This window comes from Mastigoproctus giganteus, chromosome 4 (assembly GCF_048544385.1).
Source record: "Mastigoproctus giganteus isolate SK-2022 chromosome 4, ASM4854438v1, whole genome shotgun sequence".
Lineage (NCBI taxonomy): Eukaryota > Metazoa > Arthropoda > Arachnida > Uropygi > Thelyphonidae > Mastigoproctus > Mastigoproctus giganteus.
The window spans coordinates 212,754,198-212,768,237 of NC_143578.1; the positions used below are offsets into that span (position 1 = coordinate 212,754,198).

Below are 14,040 nucleotides of genomic sequence, written 5' to 3' on the forward strand. Positions count from 1 at the left end.
AATTTTATGTTGAAGAATATTTTAAGTGTTGTATATCTTCAACATCTAATTGCAAACTGCAGTCAAAAGTGTAATAAGTTATTAAATTGGTTAGTTATATCAGTAACAGATTCAGTGATCTCTTATTGAACTTATTATATTTGTTATTAAATTTTGACATTATGAAAATGTGTTAAAAACTGAGGAATGTAGCATATTATATATTATTTAATTATATGCATATATATTTATATAGTTTAATTATACAGGAAAACCTTGTTGTTCATCATTTCTTTAATTAATTGTCACTTGTCTATCACATGCATACTATTGGCTCTGAAAGCTCACATTACATCATATTGTTGTTAAATCAGTTTGCTTTGTATATTTATTCAGAATTTCTCAAATTCTTATAAATTTCATTGGAATCTTAATGTTACTTTCAGTTATTTCAATATTTTCAAGAATAATTTGAAAAAGCTAAAACATCTTAACATGTTTTGGTACACTTCTTACATTTCTTCTTGTTATTAATGAAATATATAAATTTTCTAACAAAGTTTGTGTAAGTGAGAAAAGTAGACCCTGTTTAATTATAACATTGAAATGGCCTGTGGTAGCAACTGATAATTTTGTGTTACATAAGAAAGGTAAGATAAGTCTGGTAAGTTTATAAATTTAATAATTGGTGTAGTACCGTGTATTGTTCTTGTATTGATGAAATAATTTATTCTCCATTCCATCCCAACTGTTATTCTTTTTCTCAACCATGAATTTCCAAAAAATGGCTAAGTCTATTCCAGATAAGAATAAAGCATGTCATAATTGGTTTGCTTCAAAATCTTCAGCTTCATTTTCTGCCCAAACCAATGCTTGTAATAGTTGTAAGAAAGTTATTAATAAATTCAAAGAATTTAAAAAATATACAAGAGTAGGAAATTTGCCTCTTGTCCATGCCGAAGATTTTTTTTTTTTTTTTACATAAAAAGATAAAGTTGACTTATTAAAATTTTACTCTTCCTTAATTCTAGAATTAATTGTCTTGGAAAACTCCTCCAACTGCATCAGACTCATTACACTCTGTGCTTCCCTTAGTTTTTTGGCAGAATGAAATTAGAAAAATCGTGAGCTCCAGAGTTAACTTTTGTTGGGTGTGTGAAGTTTTCAGGTGTTAGATGACTCATCGATCGGTGCAATACCACCACTTTGCTTATTGGAAGCTTGAAGTGGTGAAACCCATGTTTAGTCTCTAGAGCAAAGTTTCCGGCATCCCCCCCCCCCCATACTTCTCTTCCAACCCATGCATGGTACTAAGTACTATAGGTTTTGATACCTTTCGTGTTTGGGGTTTTCATAAAAAAAAAAAAAAAAAAAAAATTCTCTTATTTCACCGATCTCTGATTAACTCTTAAAAAAGGGTGACAAACCCTCTCCAATTATTGTAATGTTGTACTTATAACAGCCTTTACAGTTAATGGCTCTCTTGAATCTTTTCATCTGATTAGTTGTTAGAAATATGGATTCTATTCACTGATAATATCGTTTATATCATACCACAATATCATTTGTGAGTAGATTCTACAAAATTTGAAATTCCTCACTTTGAACAAAAATATGAAAAATCTGCAAAAAATAATTCAAAATTATTAATTTTTTTGATGCCATGTTTATTTTCAATCTTTTCTGAACACAAATGTGAAAAATTAATGTTCTCCATTACAAACATAAATTTAAGGTAATAAATTTACCTTAAATGTGTGTTTGTAATGGATAGCCTAAATAAATTTAAGGCTGAGCTGGACAGGTATTTGGAACGAATGGAGGGGTGAAATGGGAGTGGGGTTTTTTTTTTTTTTTGGCTGATGCTGCATAAGCTTGCTTTCTTGCATCATATGCCTCTACTAATGCTAATGCTAACATATATTTTTAAATAAATTTTTGAAATTAAAACTCCCTTTATACTTATTGACAAGCAAATGCAAATTTAAAAACTGTGCACTTCAACAAACACTGTAATTAGATGGCAGCCTTTCAGTAACAGGAGTGTTGTTGCATGAAACTTGAAGTGCATGCGTGTCAGTAGTTTGATTCCAGATGATACATTAATGTCATAAAGCCAAAGAACATTACTTGGAGAAAAGTGCATGGCAGTGAAGTGAGCTTGCTACTAATTCAAATAAAACATTTTCAAAAGTAGCTATTAGGACTTTCGGCTGTATGGATGGAATAGATAAAGCACAAATTTCTGAAATGTTTTTGGGGTTCAGTTGAACCTGTTCATGATTCAGGGTTAAATTTGTAGACTCAGTTCAAAAAAGAGGGTAGTCAGTTTAATTAATGATCTCTCACTTACAACCTCTCCACTTCTTGTCACAGATATTTAGTTCCTGCTACATGAAGGAACTAAATATCCTTTCCTTTAGATTCTTCCATGGATACTGTTCTTGTAAATTAGCATTTGGAATACTAATTCTTCCACCCTCTCTCCCAAACCATTCCATCAGCATAGTGTATCAGCTAGTCAACATCCTTCTGTTTCTTGAAGGAATATTTCTTATGTATTTTCTGAAAATTACAATCTGTAGATTATAATGTCCTGTATAAGTAATAATGAAACAACAATAGCGTACAGAAAATAAAGTCCAGCTTCAATACCATCAATATCAACTTCATCTTCTGTCTTTTCAAGCTGTATCTGGGGTTGTATTTTCTTCTCAACTCATATATGGAGTTACCATTAAAAAAAAAAAAAAAAACACCCTTCTTGTTTACATTATGATCAAGACATTTAGTACATATGAAGGTGTAATTCATACGATACCCAGATGAAGATGCTTTTGAAAAACATATTTCAGTGAGAAAACTATTGGTGTCTAACAGTTTAAGTGTTCAAAATTTGCGATGAGAAAATCAACCACCAAAACTATTTAGGTTGTAAGGTTTTTTAATTAAAAAAAAAACAATAAAATAATGAAAAAAATTGTTTGTAAGCATTAAAATGTAAAATACATTTTCAGTATAAAAGTAATGTGTTAGATAAAAGCCTGTTTTTGTCAGACTACAGGTTAGATCAATAGTTATAATGTGACCAAAGCATATGTCATGAAATTAGCTAATTCCAGATTATGACATTTATAGTTTCAGTCATTTATATTTCATAAACTGATTATCTATAATTACATATCATAGTCCTGTTCTTGTGCATAGCTGAATTACTGATATATTAGCATCATGTTTATAGCTCTAGAAAGGAAGTAAATTATTACATTGATTTCATAATTTATTTCAATTGAGTTTAGCATAGAAACTGTGTTGAAATTTTGTAATTCAATATTCCTGTCTTATTGAAATGCCAGTTTAAAATTTGTTGCACTCTATGGACACAAATGACTAATGTGCTATACTGCCTTTATCATTTGTCACTCAGAGAAGTTCCAAATTCAAATCCTGTTGGAGACTGATGTCAAAAGAAGGGAGTAAAGTTTTCTCTGTATTTTTTTATATTAGCTAATTTTTCTGAATCAGCTAATTTTCTCTGCAAATTTCTCTGAATAAATACTGTATTAATGTTCTGTGATTACTGTGTATCAGTGGCTCCATTATTTGAAGCCTTTTAATATCTTATGAATCCTTAGTTATCACCAGCTTGAGAATATTTCTTTCCCTTGTGCAGTGACATATCTTGAGTTTTTGAGCCCCTATGCAAAGATCACCAAAGTCCCCCTAACCTTCAATTTTATTAACATAAAATGCTGATGCCTTACTCGTCAAATTATCGTTTATAATGTACATTTTAAATAATATTGAATAAATCCAAACTGTTAAAAAGTCAACAAATGTATTTTAAAAAAATATATCTATAATATTTATAAAAAATTTATCAGAGCAGACCTGTATGCCCTGTTTTCATTGGCCCCCCTATGCAGTGACATAGTGACCTTGCTAATTCTTGCATCATGACAGCTGCATTTCTGCTCTTGTGGCCTCTCTAATGTGCACATATAGAATGCTAGTATTCAGCAAATTCAGAAATATCCTACTACAATATAGGTGTGCGGCTAACCCACAAGTTTCAGTCAGTCCCTGGAAAAATTAAAGCACTCCATAATAAGACATTCTGATTTGCTGGTCTACTCTATTTGTCTAAATATGTTCATTATACTCATCACAGTCATCAGATCTATAATATGCTCTCTCTTATTTTTTTCCCCAAATGCTTCTGTCACACCACAGATAACTAAATATAGTTATCTATTGAATATGCTCATTTTGGATCTGTATGTTTAAAGCATAAACATACAGATCCAAAGGCAGTTAAAAGCATAATTATTTCTCCTTCCCCTCTGTCATGTCCATTCTTTTTGTACATATTGTATTTATGATATTTAAATTTTTCGTTGAGTACATCTGAATGGCACACTGTTTTTGATATTTTCAAATTGTTAATATTTTTCAGGTGGAATAGCTAGGTTTACCGATCCCGAGTCTGCTGGAAGGTCTCTTCTTCCTTGTGTACAGAATGTTACATCCTTTATTCCCTCAGACAGAAGACAGAACTCTCCTATATATTTTGGTGCAACTGCTGGTATGAGATTACTAAAGTAAGTTTAGATGATTATATTTATTAATTTTCCTTGAATAGTTGTGTAGTTAGCATTAGTAGTGGCATATGATGCACGAAAGCAAGCCTATACAACATCAGCCAAGGGGAGAAAAATGCTTCTCATTTCGCCTATCCATTCCCTCCAAAAGTTTGTCTAGTTCTTAATTGAATTTATTCAAGATGTAAATTTCCACAATGACAGTTGGAAGTTTGTTCCAGCAATCAACTACTCACTTTCTAAATTCAATTTGAATTAACCCCCTCCTGAAGTGCATAATCTGAGGAAGAATCGAATCAGAATTCAGCTTGCTCAAACAATTCAAAGCCTTATACACCTCAATCAGATCACCTCACAGGTGCCTAGTCTCCAGACACTGCAATTTACAGAACTGAAGCCTTTCTTGGTAAGAGAACCCCTTTGTTTCCCTCACCAATCTCATTGCCCTTCTCCGTACTCATTCCAGTAGCTCTACATCCTTCCTAAAACAAGGTCTCCTCACCAATTTGCAGTACTCGAGGTGTGGCGCGACCGTTGTCTTATACAAAGGAATAATCACCTCATCCCTGCTAGCAAAATTCCTGTATATTATTGACAAAACCCCATGATCTGTCCTGGCAGCCTGTCTGCACTGCACAATTACCCCAGGTCTTTTTCATTCTCCACTATCCTGAGTATAGTACCACACAGTTGGTACATTACTCTGTGGTTACTGCTACTAGGAGAGTTGTCGAGAGTATTGTGAGCATGTGGTTGTTTTGCTGCTAGCTCCTGCATTGTCGATCGTATCTTTGGTTTATTGTGATCTGATTGTGGAAGTATTTCTTTAGGTGCTAACAGTTTCAGGGTGAAATATTACTTAGCTTTGTGATACAAAGACAGCTATCTGATTAAGTGAGTGTGGTTTACCACATCGGCAGAGCCAATATGGCTGCCATGTGGTAAAGATCGTCGTCGGCGGATCTAGTTTTGGCGGGAAACGTAAATCAGTTTTCCTTTTTTGCGTTGAACCTAAAAGGAATTGTTCAAGAACACAGGATTTAAAAGTTAGAATTATTGAAATACTGTAGTTGTTTTTACTAATATATTTGGAAGTTGCTTATTTAATACTACTAATATTAATCTATTTGTGTTTTTGATATCAAAGAATTATGGAAGATAGAAATCCTAATGGTAAACGATCTTTAGACAGATCCAGCGGGGAGGGAGAGGATACTTCACCCCTACTCCCACCTAAAATTCCTCAATCTCATGGCGATATACGAAGATTAGGTGAGTTTGTATATTCCAAAAGTATTGGTCAAGAGCAGTTAAGACCCACGGCTCAGTTGGTACGAGAGCAGAGCACAGGTGGTGAGTTATTTGAAGTGGAGGGGATTGGGTCTATTCCCACCCCTATTTTGAATACAGATTCAAGTACAATGACTGAAGAATGTGAAAATTATGCGAGTACAATAACTGATGAGTGTGATAATATTCAAGATGCGTCCTCTGTATATTCGGTTATTTCTAAAATGCGAAAAGATATCACAAGTTTTCTTTTCGGAGAGGCTAATAAGGTGACTAAAAAAAAATGGGGATATTATTATGGATAAATGGTGTAATTTGGAGACTGTAACAACTGCACTATTGATAGAAAATGAGAGATTAAAAGCCATTAATGAGGAAATTGATAAAAGAGCCCAATTGCTACAAACAGTGTTACAAACTTTATCTGTGGTCTCTGGCAAACACATTCAACAGGATGAAGGGAAGAACATACCAAAGTCACACGTAGATACAGATGAGTTCCTGACGGATAGGTTACATACACAAGAGCCTGTGCGTACCTATGCTAATACTGTGAAGGCTACTATTGAGAAGGGTGTTTCTTCTAGTGATCTTATTAAATCATCTAATAATGTTCTAATAATTAGAGCTTCAGATAACAGTGACCTGAAAACAAGTTCTGATGTGAAAAATGTAGTTACTACAACTCTTAAAAATGATTTGAAGAATGTAAAAGTGAAATCTTTGCGACTTGTTCGCAATCGAGGAGTGGTTGTGGAAACAGCTACGAAATCAGATTTGGACTGCTTAACTTCAACGGCGGCGTTTTCCGAAGCTGGAGTGATCACTGGCGTTCCTCGTAAAGGTAATCCATCAGTCATAATTTATGATGTCCCACGGGATCTTTCAAAGGACGATATTGTGGATAATCTTTATAACAAGAACTTGATAGATTACGGTTTCACATTAGAAGAAGTGAAGCAACAAACAGTTTTTCGTTTTACTACTCAGGCCAGGTCGTCATCGCTAGTTCATTGGGTTGTTAGCTTCTCACCTAAAATTTATAAATATGTGTCCTCCCTGGACAGGTTGTTTTTGACTTGGAGTTCTCATAAGCACCGTCCTTATACAATAGTCACTAAATGTTTTCTGTGTCTTGGGTATGGACATACTACCCAATATTGTTCGCATGAGTCCCCGTCTTGTGGACATTGTGCTCGAAGTGGGCACGTATTTAATTAGTGTCCATTTAAGGAAGAGCCACCTAGTTGTATCAACTGTAAGAGACGTAGGAAGGAATATCAGCACTCGGTTAGGGACGGCACGTGTCCCGAGTACTTACGGGCATTACAGACGGCACGACTAAGGACCGCCAATGAATAATAGTTATAATAATACCAATACAAGTTTTATTCCCGGAGATGGAGCTGTTATTGGAGATAATAATGTTCTTGCTGATTCTCCTGTGTCTTTGCTTGCTGGTATTAGGATTATGCAAATTAACGGTCAGCGTTCTAGAGCAGTATCGGACGAAATTCGAGTGTCTGCTGAGCAAAATGCTATTGATATTATTGCAATTCAAGAGCCTTATACTGTTAAAGTACAACCTGCATATACTCCAAAGGTAACGGGATTTCCACTCACTGCCCGTATAATTCAACCGGTCTCTGAGGAAATTAAAACATGTATTGTGGTGTTAAATAGTCAGTTTGATATCACTATAATCAATGGTTTATGCAATAGAACGGCTACTTGTATTTTGGTTACATATTTGAATTTGAATTTTTATTTAATTTCTCCATATTGTCCTCCCTCAGAAGATTTTAATTTATCCCTGAATTATCTAGAAACAACTTTAAATTTCTTGGGTCCACAGAATACAGAATGTCTTAATAACTTCTGACGTAAATGCTAAATCTCCACTCTGGTTCAGTAATGGAAGCGATCGTCGTGGTCATATGTTGGAGGAATTTATTATTAATAACAGCTTAAATGTAATAAACCTACCTCAAGAAGTAACAACCTTTTCCAGCTCTGTTGGAGAATCAAATATTGATGTGACATTAACTAATTTTCATTTTAAAGCAATTGTTCGTGATTGGGTGGTGATTACTGATTGGACAACAAGTGATCATCGGGTTTTATTTTTTGTTGTTACTGATTTTTCTAAACCTGGAGATCAATTTTTTCTACAGCCAGCTTTAGTCAGATTTTCTATAAATCATATAAACTGGGAATTATTTGACTCATCCATTTCTGCAGATTTCCCTGAACAAGACTTTTCGTCTCTTCACTCTTTTACGGCTGCTGGAATTGCTGCCTTATTACGCCAGTCATTACTTAAGGCCTCATACAAATCGGCCAGCAAGAAAAAGATTAGATTAAAGATCTGTTCCTGGTGGACCTCAGAATTGTCTTCTTTAAGGGAAAAGGTACATCAAGCCCGTCGAAAATATCAGTGTCGACGTAGGGATTGGCATTCTGATGAAGTAGCTTATTTTTACTCTCAATACATTTCACTCAAACAACGTTATGTAAAGGCTATAGCCACACGTAAACGGGAAACATGGAAGGAGTTTGTTCACAGTGCTGGTAATGATAATCCTTGGGGTCTTATTTATAAGATAGCTCGTAATAAGATTCACTCTTTAGATGTATACAGCACTGTGAAAGAAGATTTCCTGGAGACTACTGATTGGATAAATACAGTTAATGTTATTCTTGACAGACTATTCCCGGTGGATGATCTAACTACTGATTCTGTTGTACATTCAAATATTCGAGTTGCAAATTCGCTTTATACCACCAATATTCAGACAGAAGAATTTACCATTGATGAGTTAACCTCTGTTGCTAAAAAGATTAATATTAAGAAATGTCCAGGGATAGATCTAGTTGAAAATACATTTATTTTGCGATTTTTCAAATTGCGTCCACAAGTACTGCTTTTACTTTTTAATAAATGTTTCCAAGAAGGTCTCTTTCCTGATATGTGGAAAATTGCGCTTTTAAAACTGATTAAAAAACCAGATAAACCAGCATTAAATCCTAGATCTTATAGGCCTATTGCACTTTTGCCAAATCTTGGGAAGTTGCTAGAGCGTCTAATGACTCTGCGTGTTACTGATCTTCTTCAGTCGAAAAATATGGTGTCCTCTAATCAATACGGGTTCTGTGTAGGGAAGTCTTGTGAAGATGCACTTGTTGAATTTGCTCGCAGCATTGAGAATTCAACATCAAAGTACACGTTAGCTACCTTTGTTGATTTCGAGGGCGCATTTGATTCTCTATGGTGGCAGAGTGCTCTCGAACGGTTACGATCAGCTGGATGCTCTCAGCAACTGTACCACCTGTTCGCAAGCTATTTCAGTAATCGTCACATTTTAGTGAAATCTAAATTTCAGGAGGTGTCTAGAGAAGTCTCAAGAGGATGTCCCCAGGGATCTATCTTAGGGCCTCTTATATGGAATATGGTATTACAGGATTGGATTTCCCGTTGTTTCAGTAGCACTAAAATCATCGCTTATGCCGACGATCTCACTATCTTAATTCATGGTTCATCTAGATATGCTATTGAAAGTAATGCCAATGATGTCTTACAAAATTTATTTCAATGGACAGTGGATAATAAATTGACAATAAGTTTGTCTAAGACTAAAATGATGATCTTTGGATCACATTTAAACCCTCAACGACCCCCTTTAGTGAAGATTAATAATAACAGGATTCCACTTGTCTCTGAAACTAAATTACTTGGGATTACAATCGACTCAAAACTTAATTTTGTCTCTCATTTAAATAATGTAACAACAAAGATCAGAAGATTCACTGGTGCTATCGTAAAAATTTCTCGTTCAGACTGGGGACTTTCTAGACGTACCATGAGAATTTATTATAATGCCGTATTCCTTCCTATGGCTACTTATGCGGCAGGTGTATGGTTTCACAGGCTTAGAACTGTTAAATTTCGATTGAAGTTGGCTACTATGCAACGCACAATATTATTATGTATGTTAAGAGCTTGTCGTACTGTTTCAACTTCTGCACTGCAGGTTCTTGCAGGTGTATTGCCATTGGACCTTCACGTTGCTTACAGAGGTCTTTGTTATAGGTTAAAAAACCAACTATCAACTGAATTTATGGGTTTGGTTCTGAATATTAATTCAGATATTAAGCAAGAACTTAATCGTTTGTGGAATGAAATGATAAATCTATGGCAGACACGCTGGGATACGTCATCTGTCGGATCTGTTACTAGGACTTTTTTCCCTGAGGTGACCTTTTGTGTAAAGCAGAAACCTGTCTGGTTCTCTTTGGACTTATATACATCCTTCCTCTTAACGGGACATGGATCTCTTAACGAAAAACTATGTCGTTTTGGTCTTTCTAGGACGGAAGCTTGTCAATGCGGGGAAAATGAAAATTGGAGCCACATTTTATTTGAATGTCCGCTGTATAATGACTTTAGAGATGTTCTTCGTTCGTCAGTTTCTACACTCTCTCATGGGCATGAAACTTTGCTGGTGGGAGACAAGAATTCTTATGTTGCTCTTCAGCAGTTTGCATCCGATGTTTTCACAAGAAGAAGAATTTGTTATACGGCTACGAATAATTCTACTCCTTTGTCTGGTGAAGCTACTCAATAGGGAGCAACATTCCCAAAAAAAATTTATTTTTTTTTTATTTATTTTTTTATTATTATTATTTTATATTTATTTTATTTTATTTTATTTTATTTTTTATTTTATTTTATTTTATTTTATTTTATTTTATTTTTTAATTTATTTATTTATTTATTTATTTATTTATTTTCTATTTATTTATTTATTCATTTACTTTTTATTTATTTGTTTATTATTATTTATTTATTTTATTTATTTATTTATTTATTTATTTTTTTTTTAACACCATGGGAAATCCTTTTTTTTTTTTTTTTTTTTTTTTCTCTCTCTCTCCTCTGGAGTGGGCCCCCAGAGGAATCTGGCCCATCTTTTGCCAACATCAGGTGGGTCAGAGTCTCGAATTGAGACAGTGCGAGCTCCATTGAGACTGGCCCACCTTCCCGTGGTGTGGACGAGTACCCAGAATCATCAATCCAGGTGACTGATGATTCTGGGTAGCCAAGCGGTCAGACACAACAACAGAACACACACATAATACACACAAACATACACTACTTATTTCTGGCCCTTCTACAGTGGTACTGTTCTTCACAGAGATACGAGGCGGAGATGAACTGACGTTCTAGGTGCCGCCCATTACAAAAACACATGTCCACATGTGGTTACTGCTACCCATATGCAGTACTTTGCATTTGTTAATGTTAAACTTCAATTTCCACTTCTCAGCCCATCTGCCTAACATTTCTAGATTCTGATGCATTCTCTTTAGCATACTATCATTACTGTCATTAATGACCCTGCCAACTTTTGTATCATCCAAAAACTTGAACATTAAACCTGATATACCTATATCAATATCATTGATAAATATAGAAAACAAAAACAGGCCCAACCAAACCCTGGGGGACTCCACTAATAACATTTATTCACGAAGAGCAGTGTTCATTGATTACCACTCTGTCTTTTCCCATTCAACCATCCCTTTATCCATAGCAACAACATGCCCTTAGTTTTAGAAATATAGCTTTTATACACTATGTGAATAATTGTGCCATATAAAAATATTAAAAGTTGACTAATCAATAACATTGTTGTTAATTACTTAATGTGTTAGAATTTTTAATTTGCCTAGAATTAGTGTTGTGACACCAAATCCATTTGAGTATAAAAATAAAATATAAAAAATGTAATTAAATTACTTGTTATCAATATTATAATTTTAAAGATTGACCATATGGAGGAATTATGTTTAATTACACACTAAAATTTTTGTTATACACAGTCACTCCCCGACTTTTCGATTTTATGTAAGTTTGTCGGTGCAAACTGAAAAAAAAAAATATGAAAACATATTTTGCATCCCATAGGAATAAATGGAGGTATTGTGAAAATATTGTAATTGAACCCAATAACACTGGTGTTTTTTTGGTAAGTCATTCCAAGACCTCAGAAGTTGAAATTTTTGCTATATAACTAAGCTATTTAACTCTCTAAAAGGTCATTTTTATAATGAAACCTTTGTTAGTTTTATAAATTTATGTCAAATAAGCACAATACAAAAATCGCTTAACTAAAGGATGCAAAAAGAAAACATGTGGCTAACACGTTTACAAATGCTACTATTGGCTGAGAGGAAGGGCTACACAGTCCAGCTGGAGAATGCACTACACTTTCATCGTTATCATATGTTCCATTATAAGAATCAATTTCGAATGCCTTTGTAATATTTTTTAAAGCACATTTCTGGAGGTCACGACCATGAAACAATAAAAACAATTTGCGCTTTCCTGTTTATTGGGGTTTTCTCTTAGAGCAATCTATTATAAACAGGTAGTAAATTTGATATTATTGCATTTATATTAATACCGATAACTGGAATTGTGTCGCGGTTATTATGGTGAAATGTGTTTCCTCTTCGCTGAAATTTTCAATCATATAAAAAGCAAATAAATTTTCAGAATCTTCTCTTCATTCCTATTTACTTATTACAATGATGAAGCGAAAGCAACCAACAGAAAGTGCAAGTGTGGCAGTGCTAGGAAACGAAACAAAATTGATTTAGAAATGAAGCTGAAAATGATTAAGAAGTAAGAAGCAGGCCAAAGTTTGTCATCTGTTGTGCAGGAATTAGGTCACGCTGCTTCAACAGTGAATACTATTTTAAAGGACAGTGCGCATATAAAAGAACATGTTAAAGGATCAATGCATTTAAGATCAACAGTGATCACAAAACAGCATTCAGGTGGTGCTATATTGAAGATGGAAAAGCTGTAAATAATATGGATGGAAAATCAGATTCAGAAGCAAGTACCCCCGAGTCTAATGGTCATTCAAGTAAAAGAAAGAAGTATTTATGAAGATATTAAGGGTAAGTATGGCGAACCCCAAGCCAAGTTTGTGGCAAGCAGCAGGTGGTTTAATAGGTTCAAGCATTGTGCTGTTTTCTACAATGTTAAAGTGTGCAGTGAAGTCACCAGTGCTGATTCTGCAGCAGCAGAGAAATTTTGTGATGTGTTGAAAAAGACCCCTTCTAAATTTCTACAGCCCTCAATCTCTGCAGCAGTGTACTTATCAGCTGGAGACATCGATTCTGATAACGATGCTTGAAAGGTAAAACTTGCTGATGTTATGCCTGTCCCCTTTATAATTTTGAAATTTTTGTAATTGCACACTTTTGTAATTTTTCCTACGATGAAATAAAAAAAAAATGAATAAATAATTCTATTTGCATATTCGTCAAACATTCCTTTTTTGTGTTTGTTGTTGTTTGGTTTTTAGGAGCATTAGCAACTAAGGCCATATTGCTCCAGGGTTATGCGGTGGTCATTCCCTGCCCTTTCTGTATCCTCCATATTTGGTGGTCACGGGCTCGAACCCTGGTCTAATCAAGAAGCGTGTGTTATGCACTGCTGCTCCTGGCTATGGAGGTGCCCTTTTTTGTGTCAATCAAATTCAGTGAGCATAGTTGCGAGTGCTGCATAAGCATTTAGGGACATTCTGACTTACGTATAGTTCCGCTGAACAAAACTTACTGAACAAAACTCCTGAACTTAAACAAAAACAAACAAAACGAATAGATCCCAATCTATATCTCATTGTGGTCACCTTTTGTAGTAAAAAAAAATATTCCAAATTGAGAGCAGCTTGCTCTCAATACTAGCATTGGAAGGCGACTCTACAGGGTGCAACATTGGATATCTTTTGAATGACTTAAAGGCATGTGGGATTAGTGGATTTTGATATCAAAAAGAGCTGTTGATTCAGCTTGCTAACTGCCAAAACTATTGGTGATCATGTATTTTACCCTTTTCCTAGCACTTTATTGCAATCAAAGTTTCTGTTATGTATGCATAAAATGTTTCCAGCTGTTAAGTTTTTATGATCAGTAACTGATGTAGCTTTACCAGCAGTTTGGCATACATAAAAATTTTATAGGTCACTTGACTTGTTTTATACATACAAGCCAACAATGCCATGTACACTACTGAAAAATGAATGTCTTATGGGTGCCAAACCACCAGTAAATGGTGGTAGTTATTGAACCTGCAAACTTATTTATCAACGCAGTT

General features: G+C 34.5%; 1 protein-coding gene across 1 annotated transcript in view; it reads left to right on the plus strand.

The window, feature by feature from the left end:
* The window catches only part of LOC150087387 (ectonucleoside triphosphate diphosphohydrolase 1-like), a 95,696-nt gene that overhangs the window by 48,366 nt on the left and 33,290 nt on the right, over positions 1-14,040 (plus strand). The window contains exon 5 of the mRNA XM_090372463.1: positions 4,436-4,580. Coding sequence (XP_090228589.1) covers positions 4,436-4,580 — 145 coding nt within the window. The remainder of the gene's footprint in view (positions 1-4,435; positions 4,581-14,040) is intronic.